The sequence below is a fragment of the Heterodontus francisci genome, chromosome 45 (genome assembly GCF_036365525.1).
Source record: "Heterodontus francisci isolate sHetFra1 chromosome 45, sHetFra1.hap1, whole genome shotgun sequence".
Lineage (NCBI taxonomy): Eukaryota > Metazoa > Chordata > Chondrichthyes > Heterodontiformes > Heterodontidae > Heterodontus > Heterodontus francisci.
The window spans coordinates 899045-916680 of record NC_090415.1 but is presented as its reverse complement, the minus strand read 5'-3'; the positions used below and the strand labels follow the sequence as shown (position 1 = coordinate 916680).

Here is a 17636-nt window from a genome sequence, read left to right as displayed (position 1 = left end):
AGACCACACTTGGAGCACTGTGCACAGTTCCACTCTCCATATCCCTTGGTTAGACCACACTTGGAGCACTGTGCACAGTTCCACTCTCCATATCCCTTGGTTAGACCACACTTGGAGCACTGTGCACAGTTCCACTCTCCATATCCCTTGGTTAGACCACACTTGGAGCACTGTGCACAGTTCCACTCTCCATATCCCTTGGTTAGACCACACTTGGAGCACTGTGCACAGTTCCACTCTCCATATCCCTTGGTTAGACCACACTTGGAGCACTGTGCCCAGTTCCACTCTCCATATCCCTTGGTTGGACCACACTTGGAGCACTGTGCACAGTTCCACTCTCCATATCCCTTGGTTAGACCACACTTGGAGCACTGTGCACAGTTCCACTCTCCATATCCCTTGGTTAGACCACACTTGGGGAACTGTGCACAGTTCCACTCTCCATATCCCTGGGTTAGACCACACTTGGAGCACTGTGCAGAGTTCTGGTCTCCATATTATGAAAAGGATGTCGAGGCACTGGAGAAAGTACAAAAATGATTTAGCATCATTGAAGAAAGACTGAACGGATTGGGGCTCTTTTCTCTAGAATAGAGAAGGCTGAGGGGTCACCTGATCGAGGTCTTTAAGATTTTGAATGGGTTTCGATAGGGTCGACGTGGAGAAGATGTTTCCACTCGGGGGTGAGACTGGAACTAGGGGCCATGGGGTGAATGTGGAACTCGCTACCACAGGGAGTGGGCTGAGGAGAATACTGGTTAAACACATGAGGGAGAAAGGAGTAAGAGGAAAAGTTGACAGGGGGGTGGGGGGTTGAGATGAAGAGGGGGTGGGAGGAGGCTCACATGGAGCAGAAACCCAGGCATCGTTCTGGTGACTCCTTTGGGCAACAGAAAAGTCGGCTGAGAGCCATGGAGTTATGGTGGACCCCTCGGCAACTGTAGTTAGTCCCCAGCTGGAGTAATGTGTTCAGTTGTGGGCACAGCTCTCCCAGAAGGATGAGGGTGTTAGAATGGTCCAGGGATGAGGGACTTCAGTTAACATGGAGAGACTGGGAGAAGCTGGGATTGTTCTCCTGAGAACAGAGAAGGTTAAGAGGGGGATTGACCAGAATGATCCCAGGGATGAGGGACTTCAGTTAACATGGAGAGACTGGGAGAAGCTGGGATTGTTCTCCTGAGAACAGAGAAGGTTAAGGGGATTGACCAGAATGATCCCAGGGATGAGAGACTTCAGTTAATGTGGAGAGACTGGGAGAAGCTGGGATTGTTCTCCTGAGAACAGAGAAGGTTAAGAGGGAGATTGACCAGAATGATCCCAGGGATGAGGGCCTTCAGTTAATGTGGAGAGACTGGGAGAAGCTGGGATTGTTCCTCTGAGAACAGAGAAGGTTAAGAGGGGGATTGACCAGAATGATCCCAGGGATGAGGGACTTCAGTTAATGTGGAGAGACTGGGAGAAGCTGGGATTGTTCCCCTGAGAGCAGAGAAGGTTAAGAGGGGGATTGACCAGAATGATCCCAGGGATGAGGGACTTCAGTTAATGTGGAGAGACTGGGAGAAGCTGGGATTGTTCTCCTGAGAACAGAGAAGGTTAAGAGGGGGATGTAACCAGTGGGCTGAACTGTCTGTTTCAGTGTTGTACCATTCTATAAGTCATATCTGCCAAACACTGGTTTTGTTATCTGTCTCCTCTTTATTCACTATTTTCTTTTTAAGGTCTTTTAACAAGGCAGGGAAAGAGAGACAAAACTTTTCTTTAAACTTCCGTTAAATATAAATTCTTTTAAATCTACTGCTCATCGGGGCATCTGAATGGCCCATTTCTGCAATCACCAAGGCTACTGTCCATGAGTGACACAGGGGAGTGGTCCTCCAGCCCTCTCCAAATAGCATGTCACTCACACCCTTCCAATTAGACGCAGAGCTCCACCCCGATGGACGTGACTGGTCGCTGGAGGCCGGGTTCCACGGATGCTGGACTCCCAGGAGGAACAGTCCTGTAGTGCGGGTTGCAGCTGCTAACTGACCCAAAATGGGGAACGCAGAAGGGGAGAGAGGGAGGGAGAGAGAGTGCTGGACCAGCTGCCTCGGAGAACAGCCCGAGGTGGAGTGCACTGATGTGTTGAAGGGGAGGCTTGGCTCGGGAGGGGGGGGGGCACCTGCGCAGGACGGGGAGATGTATTAAGGATGGACGGGTGGGGGAGGACCCTGTGGATGAGTTGGGCCGAACGGCCTGTCTCTCCACTGTGCATTCTACAGGTTTGGACAAAGCGGTTCCGCAATTCTCCTCAGTGCAGTCACCTGCCTGCCACCGCTTAACAGGAACACGGGCCACTGCAAGAGTCTGAAAGGCACAGCAGAGACAGCCACGAGTGCCAACCCCCCTCCCCATCCCACCCCCCAAGCCCACCGGCTCAGGACCCTCTCCCTGCACTGAGCAGAGCTTCCTCACACGTGCGAACGCTGGTGCACGGAGAGCGAGGAGGAGGTGGCAAAGGATTTGGTGCACAGCAGGCACTGGAAGGGCTTCTCGCCAGTGTGGATGCGGCGGTGGTTGAGGAGGCTGGAGGACTGAGTGAAGGCCTTGTCGCAGGTCTCGCACTTGAAGGGCTTCTCGCCGGTGTGGATGCGCTGGTGGTTGAGGAGGGTGGAGAGCTGGGTGAAGGCCCGGTCGCACACCTCACAGCGATGGGGCTTCTCACCCAGGTGGATGCGCTGGTGGTTGAGGAGGGTGGAGAGCTGGGTGAAGGCCCGGTCACACAGCTCACACTGAAAGGGCTTCTCGCCGGTGTGGGTGCGCTGGTGCTTCAGCACGTCCGATGACTGGTTGAAGGCCCGGCCGCAGGTCTGGCACTGGAAGGGCTTGTGGCCGGTGTGGGTGCGCCGGTGGTTGGCCAGGTTGATGGACTGGTCGAAGGTGCGGCCGCACACCTCGCAGCTGAAGGACTTCTCGCCGTCGTGGGCGCGCTGGTGCCGGGAGAGGTGCGAGGGGTTGCTGAAGTTCTTGAGGCAGACGGAGCATTGAAAGGGGCGGTCGCCGGTGTGGGCGTGACGGTGGTTGAGCAGCTTGGAGGAGGTGCTGAAGGCCTTGCCGCAGGTGGCACAGCGGTAGGGCCGCTCGCCAGCGTGGGCCCGCCGGTGCATGGCCAGCGAGGAGTCGTAGGCGAAACGCTTGTGGCACACGTCGCACTCGTAGGGCCGCTCACCGGCGTGTGACCGGCGGTGCACCGCCAGCTCCGCTGGGTCAGAGAAACCCTCCCGGCAGACGTCACAGAGGAAAGGCCGGTCCCCCGCGTGCGTGCTCTGGTGCAGCAGCAGCTTGGAGGAGGTGCTGAAACCCTCCTGGCAGACCTGGCAGCGGTGGGCAGCCTCCCGGGGAGGGGCCTTCTTCTGCTGCTTGGCCGGCGGGGGGCTGTCAGAGGGAGCTTTCCCCCCGGTGTGGATGCGCTGGTGATTGAGCAGGACAGAGGACTGGGCGAAGGAGCGGTTGCAGGTTGGGCACTGGAAGGGCTTCTTGCCGCTGTGGGTGCGCTGGTGGGTCAGGAGGGTGGAGGACTGGGCGAAGGAGCGGTCGCACAGCTCACACTGGAAGGGCTTCTCCCCGGTGTGGGTGCGCCGGTGGTTCAGGAGGGTGGAGGACTGGGCGAAGGAGCGGTTGCACAGCTCACACTTGAAGGGCCTCTCCCCAGTGTGGGTGCGTTGGTGGTTCTGCAGGTCTGATGTCTGGGCAAATGACTTGCCACAGCTCTCGCAGTAGTGCAGCTTTTCGCCCAGGTGCATGCGCTCGTGCACCAGGAACCAGGACAGCTGGCTGAAAGACTTGTCACACAGGGAACACTTGAAGAGCCCACCTTTGGCACCAGCAGGTTTCTTCCTGCCCCGCTGTGCTGAAGCTCGCTCTGGGTGCTGCATCGAATAACCTTCCTGGGCCGGGTGCTGCCAGTCGACCTCGTCCTCCGACTCGGCCTCGTCCTTCACGTCTTGCAACTCCGCCTCGCCCTCCGATCCCGCCTCTTCCTCCCTGTCCTGCAGCTCTGCCTCGTCTTTCAAGCTTGGCGAGTCTGCCTCGCCCTCAGAGTCCTGCGATCCCGCCTCCTCCATGTCTTGCGAGTCCGCCTCGCACTCAGAGTCGTGCGATTCTTCCTCATGCTCCGACTCTGCCTTGTCCCCGGGCACCCGCCAGGCTGCTCGGAGGGAACGTTTAACCTTGCGCCTGGCCTTCGTCTCCGGCGAGGTGCCGGCAATCTCTGGAGTGATCAAACTCGAAGAGGGCGAGTCCCCCCGCGGAATGTCCCTGTTGCGAGGGAAGCTCGCCGGTGAGTTTTTGTCACAGCCTCCATGGTCACTGGGTGCCTGCACTGAGGGCGTGCGGCAAAATGCACTGTCCATGCTCCCTCAATTCCTCGGCCACACGATGTTGCTGCAGGACAAGAACAAGAAGAGTTTGCAGTCTTTCCCTCCCAAGTTTTCAGCTGCTTTGTGGTCCCATAAACCGCCCACCTCCCTTAACATAATAGTCAACAATATAAACCCCCGAACCCCTCCATTACATTCCAGTCCCTAACTCACTCCTGGGTATCTGTTATTCTATATATAAACCTCCTGAACCCCTCCATTACATTCCAGTCTGTCACTCACTCCCGGGTATCTGTTATTCTATATATAAACACCCCCGAACCCCTCGATTAGATTCCAGTCTGTAACTCACTCCCGGGTATCGGTTATTCTATATATAAACCCCCCGAACCCCTCGATTAGATTCCAGTCTGTAACTCACTCCCAGGTATCTGTTATTCGATATATAAACCCCCTGAACCCCTCGATTAGATTCCAGTCTGTAACTCACTCCCGGGTATCTGTTATTCTATATATAAACCCCCTGAACCCCTCCATTACATTCCAGTCTGTAACTCACTCCCGGGTATCTGTTATTCCATATATAAACACCCCGAACCCCTCGATTAGATTCCAGTCTGTAACTCACTCCCGGGTATCTGTTATTCTATATATAAACCTCCTGAACCCCTCCATTACATTCCAGTCTGTAACTCACTCCCGGGTATCTGTTATTCTCTATATAAACACCCCGAACAGATTCCAGTCTGTAACTCACTCCTGGGTATCTGTTATTCTATATATAAACCCCCTGAACCCCTCGATTAGATTCCAGTCTGTAACTCACTCCCGGGTATCTGTTATTCTATATATAAACCCCCCGAACCCCTCGATTAGATTCCAGTCTGTAACTCACTCCTCGTTTTCTGTTATTCTATACATAAACACCCCCGACCCCCTCGATTAGATTCCAGTCTGTAACTCACTCCCGGGTATCTGTTATTCTATATATAAACCCCAGGAACCCCTCGATTAGGTTCCAGTCTGTAACTCACTCCCGGGTATCTGTTATTCTATATATAAACCACCCCGAACCCCTCGATTAGTTTCCAGTCTGTAACTCACTCCCGGGTATCTGTTATTCTATATATAAACCACCCCCCCACCACCACCACCGAACCCCTCGATTAGATTCCAGTCTGTAACACACTCCCGGGTATCTGTTATTCTATATATTAACACCCCCGAACCCCTCGATTAGATTCCAGTCTGTAACTCACTCCCGGGTATCTGTTATTCTATAAATAAACACCCCGCACCCCTCGATTGGATTCCAGTCTGTAACTCACTCCCGGGTATCTGTTATTCTATATATAAACACCCCCGAACCCCTCGATTAGATTCCAGTCTGTAACTCACTCCCGGGTATCTGTTATTCTATATATAAACCCTCCGAGCCCCTCGATTAGATTCTAGTCTGTAACTCACTCCCGGGTATCTGTTATTCTATATATAAACCCCCCGAACCCCTCGATTAGATTCCAGTCTGTAACTCACTCCCGGGTATCTGTTATTCTATATATAAACCACCAAACCCCCACCACCGAACCCCTCGATTAGATTCCAGTCTGTAACTCACTCCCGGGTATCTGTTATTCTATATATAAACCCTCCGAGCCCCTCGATTAGATTCCAGTCTGTAACTCACTCCCGGGTATCTGTTATTCTATAAATAAACACCCCGCACCCCTCGATTAGATTCCAGTCTGTAACTCACTCCCGGGTATCTGTTATTCTATAAATAAACACCCCGCACCCCTCGATTAGATTCCAGTCTGTAACTCACTCCCGGGTATCTGTTATTCTATATATAAACCCCCCGAACCCCTCGATTAGATTCCAGTCTGTAACTCACTCCCGGGTATCTGTTATTCTATATATAAACCCCAGGAACCCCTCGATTAGGTTCCAGTCTGTAACTCACTCCCGGGTATCTGTTATTCTATATATAAACCCCCCCCGAAACCCTCGATTAGATTCCAGTCTGTAACTCACTCCCAGGTATCTGTTATTCTATATATAAACCCGCCCCCCAACCCCTCGATTAGATTCCAGTCTGTAACTCACTCCCGGGTATCTGTTATTCTATATATAAACCCTCCGAGCCCCTCGATTAGATTCCAGTCTGTAACACACTCCCGCATATCCGTTATTCTACATATAAAACCCCGAACTCCTCGATTAGATTCCAGTCTGTAACTCACACCCGGGTATCTGGTATTCTATATATAAACCTCCCGAGCAGATTCCAGTGTGTAACTCATTCCCGGGTTTCTGTTATTCTATATATAAACTCCCCCGAACCCTTCTTGAGTCTGTAACTCACTCCCAGGTATCTGTTACTCTATATCTAAACACCCCAAACCCCTCGATTAGATTCCAGTCTGTAACTCACTCCTAGTTTTCTGTTATTCTATACATAAACACCCCCGAACCCCTCGATTAGATTCCAGTCTGTAACTCACTCCTGGGTATCTGTTATTCTATAAATAAACACCCCGCACCCCTCGATTGGATTCCAGTCTGTAACTCACTCCCGGGTATCTGTTATTCTATATGTAAACACCCCCGAACCCCTCGATTAGATTCCAGTCTGTAACTCACTCCCGGGTATCTGTTATTCTATATATAAACCCCCCCCGAAACCCTCGATTAGATTACAGTCTGTAACTCACTCCCAGGTATCTGTTATTCTATATATAAACCCGCCCCCCAACCCCTCGATTAGATTCCAGTCTGTAACTCACTCCCGGGTATCTGTTATTCTATATATAAACCCTCCGAGCCCCTCGATTAGATTCCAGTCTGTAACACACTCCCGCATATCCGTTATTCTACATATAAAACCCCGAACTCCTCGATTAGATTCCAGTCTGTAACTCACACCCGGGTATCTGGTATTCTATATATAAACCTCCCGAGCAGATTCCAGTGTGTAACTCATTCCCGGGTTTCTGTTATTCTATATATAAACTCCCCCGAACCCTTCTTGAGTCTGTAACTCACTCCCAGGTATCTGTTACTCTATATCTAAACACCCCAAACCCCTCGATTAGATTCCAGTCTGTAACTCACTCCTAGTTTTCTGTTATTCTATACATAAACACCCCCGAACCCCTCGATTAGATTCCAGTCTGTAACTCACTCCTGGGTATCTGTTATTCTATAAATAAACACCCCGCACCCCTCGATTGGATTCCAGTCTGTAACTCACTCCCGGGTATCTGTTATTCTATATATAAACCCCCCGAACCCCTCGATTAGATTCCAGTCTGTAACTCACTCCCGGGTATCTGTTATTCTACATATAAACCCCCTGAACCCCTCGATTAGATTCCAGTCTGTAACTCACTACCGGGTATCTGTTATTCTATATATAAACCACCTGAACCCCTCGATTAGATTCCAGTCTGCAACTCACTCCCGGGTATCTGTTATTCTATAGAAAAACCACCTGAACCCCTCCATTACATTCCAGTCTGTAACTCACTCCCGGGTATCTGTTATTCTATATATAAACCCCCCGAACCCCTCGATTAGATTCCAGTCTGTAACTCACTCCCGGGTATCTGTTATTCTATATATAAACACACCCGAACCCCTCGATTAGATTCCAGTCATTAACTCACTCCCGGGTATCTGTTATTCTACATAGAAACACCCCGAATCCCTCGATTAGATTCCTGTCTGTAACTCACTCCCGGGTATCTGTTATTCTATATATAAACCCCCCGAGACCCTCGATTAGATTCCAGTCTGTAACTCACTCCCGGGTATCTGTTATTCTATATATAAACCCCCTGAACCCCTCGATTATATTCCAGTCTGTAACTCACTACCGGGTATCTGTTATTCTTCATATAAACACCTCGAACCCCTCCATTACATTCCAGTCCCGAACTCACTCCCGGGTATCTGTTATTCTATATATAAACCACCCGTACCCCTCGATTAGATTCCAGTCTGTAACTCACTACCGGGTATCTGTTATTCTATATATAAACCCCCTGAACCCCTCCATTACATTCCAGTCTGTAACTCACTCCCGGGTATCTGTTATTCCATATATAAACACCCCGAACCCCTCGATTAGATTCCAGTCTGTAACTCACTCCTGGGTATCTGTTATTCTATATATAAACCACCTGAACCCCTCGATTAGATTCCAGTCTGCAACTCACTCCCGGGTATCTGTTATTCTATAGAAAAACCACCTGAACCCCTCCATTACATTCCAGTCTGTAACTCACTCCCGGGTATCTGTTATTCTATATATAAACCCCCCGAACCCCTCGATTAGATTCCAGTCTGTAACTCACTCCCGGGTATCTGTTATTCCATATATAAACACCCCGAGACCCTCGATTAGATTCCAGTCTGTAACTCACTCCCGGGTATCTGTTATTCTATATATAAACCCCCTGAACCCCTCGATTATATTCCAGTCTGTAACTCACAACCGGGTATCTGTTATTCTTCATATAAACACCTCGAACCCCTCCATTACATTCCAGTCCCGAACTCACTCCCGGGTATCTGTTATTCTATATATAAACCCCCTGAACCCCTCGATTAGATTCCAGTCTGTAACTCACTACCGGGTATCTGTTATTCTATATATAAAGCCCCTGAACCCCTCCATTACATTCCAGTCTGTAACTCACTCCCGGGTATCTGTTATTCCATATATAAACACCCCGAACCCCTCGATTAGATTCCAGTCTGTAACTCACTCCTGGGTATCTGTTATTCTATATATAAACCCCCTGAACCCCTCGATTAGATTCCAGTCTGTAACTCACTCCCGGGTATCTGTTATTCTATATATAAACCCCCTGAACCCCTCGATTAGATTCCAGTCTGTAACTCACTCCCGGGTATCTGTTATTCTATATCTCAACCCCCTGAACCCCTCGATTAGATTCCAATCTGCAACTCACTACCGGGTATCTGTTATTCCATATATAAACCCCCTGAACCCCTCGATTAGATTCCAGTCTGTAACTCACTCCCGGGTATCTGTTATTCTATATATAAACCCCCTGAACCCCTCAATTACATTCCAGTCTGCAACTCACTCTCGGGTATCTGTTATTCCATATATAAACACCCCGAACCCCTCGATTAGATTCCAGTCTGTAACCCACTCCCGGGTATCTGTTATTCTATATATAAACCCCCGGAATAGATTCCAGTCTGTAACTCACTCCCGGGTATCTGTTATTCTATATATAAAACCCCCACCCTGAAACCCTCGATTAGATTCCAGTCTGTAACTCACTCCCGGGTATCTGTTGTTCTATATATAAACCCCCTGAACCCCTCAATTAGATTCCAGTCTGTAACTCACTCCCGGTATCTGTTATTCTATATATAAACCCCCCGAAACCCTCGATTAGATTCAAGTCTGTAACTCACTCCCGGGTATCTGTTATTCTAGAGAAAACTCCCCCGAACCCCTCGATTAGTTTCCAGTCTGTAACTCACTCCCGGGTATCTGTTATTCTATATATAAACCACCCCCCCACCACCACCACCGAACCCCTCGATTAGATTCCAGTCTGTAACACACTCCCGGGTATCTGTGTTTCTATATATAAACCCTCCGAGCCCCTCGATTAGATTCCAGTCTGTAACTCACTCCCGGGTATCTGTTATTCTATAAATAAACACCCCGCACCCCTCGATTAGATTCCAGTCTGTAACTCACTCCCGGGTATCTGTTATTCTATAAATAAACACCCCGCACCCCTCGATTAGATTCCAGTCTGTAACTCACTCCCGGGTATCTGTTATTCTATATATAAACCCCCCGAACCCCTCGATTAGATTCCAGTCTGTAACTCACTCCCGGGTATCTGTTATTCTATATATAAACCCCAGGAACCCCTCGATTAGGTTCCAGTCTGTAACTCACTCCCGGGTATCTGTTATTCTATATATAAACCCCCCCCGAAACCCTCGATTAGATTCCAGTCTGTAACTCACTCCCAGGTATCTGTTATTCTATATATAAACCCGCCCCCCAACCCCTCGATTAGATTCCAGTCTGTAACTCACTCCCGGGTATCTGTTATTCTATATATAAACCCTCCGAGCCCCTCGATTAGATTCCAGTCTGTAACACACTCCCGCATATCCGTTATTCTACATATAAAACCCCGAACTCCTCGATTAGATTCCAGTCTGTAACTCACACCCGGGTATCTGGTATTCTATATATAAACCTCCCGAGCAGATTCCAGTGTGTAACTCATTCCCGGGTTTCTGTTATTCTATATATAAACTCCCCCGAACCCTTCTTGAGTCTGTAACTCACTCCCAGGTATCTGTTACTCTATATCTAAACACCCCAAACCCCTCGATTAGATTCCAGTCTGTAACTCACTCCTAGTTTTCTGTTATTCTATACATAAACACCCCCGAACCCCTCGATTAGATTCCAGTCTGTAACTCACTCCTGGGTATCTGTTATTCTATAAATAAACACCCCGCACCCCTCGATTGGATTCCAGTCTGTAACTCACTCCCGGGTATCTGTTATTCTATATGTAAACACCCCCGAACCCCTCGATTAGATTCCAGTCTGTAACTCACTCCCGGGTATCTGTTATTCTATATATAAACCCGCCCCCCAACCCCTCGATTAGATTCCAGTCTGTAACTCACTCCCGGGTATCTGTTATTCTACATATAAACCCCCTGAACCCCTCGATTAGATTCCAGTCTGTAACTCACTACCGGGTATCTGTTATTCTATATATAAACCACCTGAACCCCTCGATTAGATTCCAGTCTGCAACTCACTCCCGGGTATCTGTTATTCTATAGAAAAACCACCTGAACCCCTCCATTACATTCCAGTCTGTAACTCACTCCCGGGTATCTGTTATTCTATATATAAACCCCCCGAACCCCTCGATTAGATTCCAGTCTGTAACTCACTCCCGGGTATCTGTTATTCTATATATAAACCCCCCGAGACCCTCGATTAGATTCCAGTCTGTAACTCACTCCCGGGTATCTGTTATTCTATATATAAACCCCCTGAACCCCTCGATTATATTCCAGTCTGTAACTCACTACCGGGTATCTGTTATTCTTCATATAAACACCTCGAACCCCTCCATTACATTCCAGTCCCGAACTCACTCCCGGGTATCTGTTATTCTATATATAAACCACCCGTACCCCTCGATTAGATTCCAGTCTGTAACTCACTACCGGGTATCTGTTATTCTATATATAAACCCCCTGAACCCCTCCATTACATTCCAGTCTGTAACTCACTCCCGGGTATCTGTTATTCCATATATAAACACCCCGAACCCCTCGATTAGATTCCAGTCTGTAACTCACTCCTGGGTATCTGTTATTCTATATATAAACCCCCTGAACCCCTCGATTAGATTCCAGTCTGTAACTCACTCCCGGGTATCTGTTATTCTATATATAAACCCCCTGAACCCCTCGATTAGATTCCAGTCTGTAACTCACTCCCGGGTATCTGTTATTCTATATCTCAACCCCCTGAACCCCTCGATTAGATTCCAGTCTGCAACTCACTACCGGGTATCTGTTATTCCATATATAAACCCCCTGAACCCCTCGATTAGATTCCAGTCTGTAACTCACTCCCGGGTATCTGTTATTCTATATATAAACCCCCTGAACCCCTCAATTACATTCCAGTCTGCAACTCACTCTCGGGTATCTGTTATTCCATATATAAACACCCCGAACCCCTCGATTAGATTCCAGTCTGTAACCCACTCCCGGGTATCTGTTATTCTATATATAAACCCCCGGAATAGATTCCAGTCTGTAACTCACTCCCGGGTATCTGTTATTCTATATATAACCCCCCCACCCTGAACCCCTCGATTAGATTCCAGTCTGTAACTCACTCCCGGGTATCTGTTGTTCTATATATAAACCCCCTGAACCCCTCAATTAGATTCCAGTCTGTAACTCACTCCCGGTATCTGTTATTCTATATATAAACCCCCCGAAACCCTCGATTAGATTCAAGTCTGTAACTCACTCCCGGGTATCTGTTATTCTAGAGAAAACTCCCCCGAACCCTTGGATTAGATTTGAGTCTGCAACTCACTCCCAGGTATCTGTTCCTCTATATCTAAACACCCCAAACCCCTCGATTAGATTCCAGTCTGTAACTCACTCCTCGTTTTCTGTTATTCTATACATAAACACCCCCGAACCCCTCGATTAGATTCCAGTCTGTAACTCACTCCCGGGTATCTGTTATTCTATATATAAACCCCAGGAACCCCTCGATTAGGTTCCAGTCTGTAACTCACTCCCGGGTATCTGTTATTCTATATATAAACCACCCCGAACCCCTCGATTAGTTTCCAGTCTGTAACTCACTCCCGGGTATCTGTTATTCTATATATAAACCACCCCCCCACCACCACCACCACCGAACCCCTCGATTAGATTCCAGTCTGTAACACACTCCCGGGTATCTGTTATTCTATATATTAACACCCCCGAACCCCTCGATTAGATTCCAGTCTGTAACTCACTCCCGGGTATCTGTTATTCTATAAATAAACACCCCGCACCCCTCGATTGGATTCCAGTCTGTAACTCACTCCCGGGTATCTGTTATTCTATATATAAACACCCCCGAACCCCTCGATTAGATTCCAGTCTGTAACTCACTCCCGGGTATCTGTTATTCTATATATAAACCCTCCGAGCCCCTCGATTAGATTCTAGTCTGTAACTCACTCCCGGGTATCTGTTATTCTATATATAAACCCCCCGAACCCCTCGATTAGATTCCAGTCTGTAACTCACTCCCGGGTATCTGTTATTCTATATATAAACCACCAAACCCCCACCACCGAACCCCTCGATTAGATTCCAGTCTGTAACTCACTCCCGGGTATCTGTTATTCTATATATAAACCCTCCGAGCCCCTCGATTAGATTCCAGTCTGTAACTCACTCCCGGGTATCTGTTATTCTATAAATAAACACCCCGCACCCCTCGATTAGATTCCAGTCTGTAACTCACTCCCGGGTATCTGTTATTCTATAAATAAACACCCCGCACCCCTCGATTAGATTCCAGTCTGTAACTCACTCCCGGGTATCTGTTATTCTATATATAAACCCCCCGAACCCCTCGATTAGATTCCAGTCTGTAACTCACTCCCGGGTATCTGTTATTCTATATATAAACCCCAGGAACCCCTCGATTAGGTTCCAGTCTGTAACTCACTCCCAGGTATCTGTTATTCTATATATAAACCCCCCCCGAAACCCTCGATTAGATTCCAGTCTGTAACTCACTCCCAGGTATCTGTTATTCTATATATAAACCCGCCCCCCAACCCCTCGATTAGATTCCAGTCTGTAACTCACTCCCGGGTATCTGTTATTCTATATATAAACCCTCCGAGCCCCTCGATTAGATTCCAGTCTGTAACACACTCCCGCATATCCGTTATTCTACATATAAAACCCCGAACTCCTCGATTAGATTCCAGTCTGTAACTCACACCCGGGTATCTGGTATTCTATATATAAACCTCCCGAGCAGATTCCAGTGTGTAACTCATTCCCGGGTTTCTGTTATTCTATATCTAAACACCCCAAACCCCTCGATTAGATTCCAGTCTGTAACTCACTCCTAGTTTTCTGTTATTCTATACATAAACACCCCCGAACCCCTCGATTAGATTCCAGTCTGTAACTCACTCCTGGGTATCTGTTATTCTATAAATAAACACCCCGCACCCCTCGATTGGATTCCAGTCTGTAACTCACTCCCGGGTATCTGTTATTCTATATGTAAACACCCCCGAACCCCTCGATTAGATTCCAGTCTGTAACTCACTCCCGGGTATCTGTTATTCTATATATAAACCCCCCCCGAAACCCTCGATTAGATTCCAGTCTGTAACTCACTCCCAGGTATCTGTTATTCTATATATAAACCCGCCCCCCAACCCCTCGATTAGATTCCAGTCTGTAACTCACTCCCGGGTATCTGTTATTCTATATATAAACCCTCCGAGCCCCTCGATTAGATTCCAGTCTGTAACACACTCCCGCATATCCGTTATTCTACATATAAAACCCCGAACTCCTCGATTAGATTCCAGTCTGTAACTCACACCCGGGTATCTGGTATTCGATATATAAACCTCCCGAGCAGATTCCAGTGTGCAACTCATTCCCGGGTTTCTGTTATTCTATATATAAACTCCCCCGAACCCTTCTTGAGTCTGTAACTCACTCCCAGGTATCTGTTATTCTATAAATAAACACCCCGCACCCCTCGATTGGATTCCAGTCTGTAACTCACTCCCGGGTATCTGTTATTCTATATGTAAACACCCCCAAACCCCTCGATTAGATTCCAGTCTGTAACTCACTCCCGGGTATCTGTTATTCTATATATAAACCCCACCGAACCCCTCGATTAGATTCCAGTCTGTAACTCACTCCCGGATATCTGTTATTCTCTATATAAACCCCCCGAACCCCTCGATTAGATTCCAGTCTGTAACTCACTCCCGGGTATCTGTTATTCTATATATAAACCCCCCGAACCCATCGATTAGATTCCAGTCTGTAGCTCACTCCCGGGTATCTGTTATTCTATATATAAACCCCCCGAACCCCTCGATTAGATTCCAGTCTGTAACTCACTCCCGGGTATCTGTTATTCTATATATAAACCCCCCGAACCCATCGATTAGATTCCAGTCTGTAGCTCACTCCCGGGTATCTGTTATTCTATATATAAACCCCCAGAACCCATCGATTAGATTCCAGTCTGTAGCTCACTCCCGGATATCTGTTATTCTCTATATAAACCCCCCGAACCCATCGATTAGATTCCAGTCTGTAGCTCACTCCCGGGTATCTGTTATTCTATATATAAACCCCCCGAACCCCTCGATTAGATTCCAGTCTGGAACTCACTCCCGGGTATCTGTTATTCTATATATAAACCACCCCCCCCCCACCCCCCCATCACCGAACCCCTCGATTAGATTCCAGTCTGTAACTCACTCCCGGGTATCTGTTATTCTATAAATAAACCCTCCGAGCCCCTCGATTAGATTCCAGTCTGTAACACACTCCCGGGTATCTGTTAATCTGTATATAAACACCCCCGAACCCCTCGATTAGATTCCAGTCTGTAACTCACTCCCGGGTATCTGTTATTCTATATATAAACCCCCCCGAACCCCTCCATTAGGTTCCAGTCTGTAACTCACTCCCGGGTATCTGTTATTCTATATATAAACACCACGAACCCCTCGATTAGATTCCAGTCTGTAACTCACTCCCGGGTATCTGTTATTCTATATATAAACCCGCCCCCCAACCCCTCGATTAGATTCTAGTCTGTAACTCACTCCCGGGTATCTGTTATTCTGTATATAACCCTCCCACCCCGAACCCCTCGATTAGATTCCAAACTGTAACTCACTCCCGGGTATCTGTTATTCTATATCTAAACCACCCGAACCCCTTCATTAGATTCCAGTCTGTAACTCACTCCCGGGTATCTGTTATTCTATATATAAACACCCCCGAACCCCTCGATTCGATTCCAGTCTGTAACTCACTCCCGGGTATCTGTTATTCTATATATAAACCCCCCGATTAGATTCCAGTCTGTAACTCACTCCCGGGTATCTGTTATTCTATATATAAACCCTCCGAGCCCCTCGATTAGATTCCAGTCTGTAACTCACTCCCGGGTATCTGTTATTCTATAAATAAACACCCCGCACCCCTCGATTAGATTCCAGTCTGTAACTCACTCCCGGGTATCTGTTATTCTATAAATAAACACCCCGCACCCCTCGATTAGATTCCAGTCTGTAACTCACTCCCGGGTATCTGTTATTCTATATATAAACCCCCCGAACCCCTCGATTAGATTCCAGTCTGTAACTCACTCCCGGGTATCTGTTATTCTATATATAAACCCCCCCGAACCCCTCCATTAGGTTCCAGTCTGTAACTCACTCCCGGGTATCTGTTATTCTATATATAAACCCCCCGAACCCCTCGATTAGATTCCAGTCTGTAACTCACTCCCGGGTATCTGTTATTCTATATATAAACCACCCCCGCCACCCCCCCGACCACCGAACCCCTCGATTGGATTCCAGTCTGTAACTCACTCCCGGGTATCTGTTATTCTATATATAAACCCTCCGAGCCCCTCGATTAGATTCCAGTCTGTAACTCACTCCCGGGTATCTGTTATTCTATAAATAAACACCCCGCACCCCTCGATTGGATTCCAGTCTGTAACTCACTCCCGGGTATCTGTTATTCTATATATAAACACCCCCGAACCCCTCGATTAGATTCCAGTCTGTAACTCACTCCCGGGTATCTGTTATTCTATATATAAACCACCCGAACCCCTCGATTAGATTCCAGTCTGTAACTCACTCCTAGATATCTGTTATTCTATATATAAACCCTCCGAGCCCCTCGATTAGATTCCAGTCTGTCACTCAGCCCTGTGCGTTTAGTATAAAACTGTCTTGTTATAAAATGTTGCTATTTTGAAGTATTTTAATGGTGGAAGCAGATGCTAACACAGTCCCAGGGTGCCTTTATATTCTCGCAAACAACCTCAGGTCTAACACCCAGCTGCAGGCACCTTGTTTACTCAACCAGGCTGATACTGGAATGGTTCCATAACATGAGCAGGAGCTGAGCCTACTTCCCCCACGCCCCATTCAATCTGATCATGGGCCATCTTCCACTTCAACTCCACTTTCCCGGGGACACTCCCATTTTCCCTGATCTCCGTCTTGACTACTGAGCATCCACAGATCTCTGTGGGAGAGAGAATTGCAGAGATTCACAAACACTCACAGTGAAGAGACTTCTCCCCGTCTCAGTCCCAAATGACCAACCCCTTATCCTCAGGATGTGAGGCCACCCCCCCCCCCCCCCCTCCAGTTCTAGACTCTCCAGCCCGGTTGGGGAAAACAGCCTCTCATTAATCCACCCTGCCAAACCCCTCTCAATTTTATACCTTACAATGAGATTAGCTCTGATGCTTCTAAACTCCAGGAAATATTGGCCGAGTCAGCTTAACCGAACTGAGTAAACAAGGTGCCTGCAGCTGGGTGTTGGGCCTGAGCTTGTTTGCTCAAATATAAAGGCACCCTGGGACTGACAGCACATGTGGTACCACATTAAAATAACCTGCTCTGT

General features: G+C 48.0%; 1 protein-coding gene across 1 annotated transcript in view; it reads right to left on the bottom strand.

Moving 5' to 3' along the window:
* Nucleotides 1-1678: 1678 nt before the first annotated feature.
* LOC137356255 (zinc finger protein 721-like) overlaps nucleotides 1679-17636 on the bottom strand; it is a 43850-nt gene continuing 27892 nt past the window's right edge. The window contains exon 5 of the mRNA XM_068022128.1: nucleotides 1679-4401. Coding sequence (XP_067878229.1) covers nucleotides 2454-4401 — 1948 coding nt within the window. The 3' untranslated portion in view covers nucleotides 1679-2453. The remainder of the gene's footprint in view (nucleotides 4402-17636) is intronic.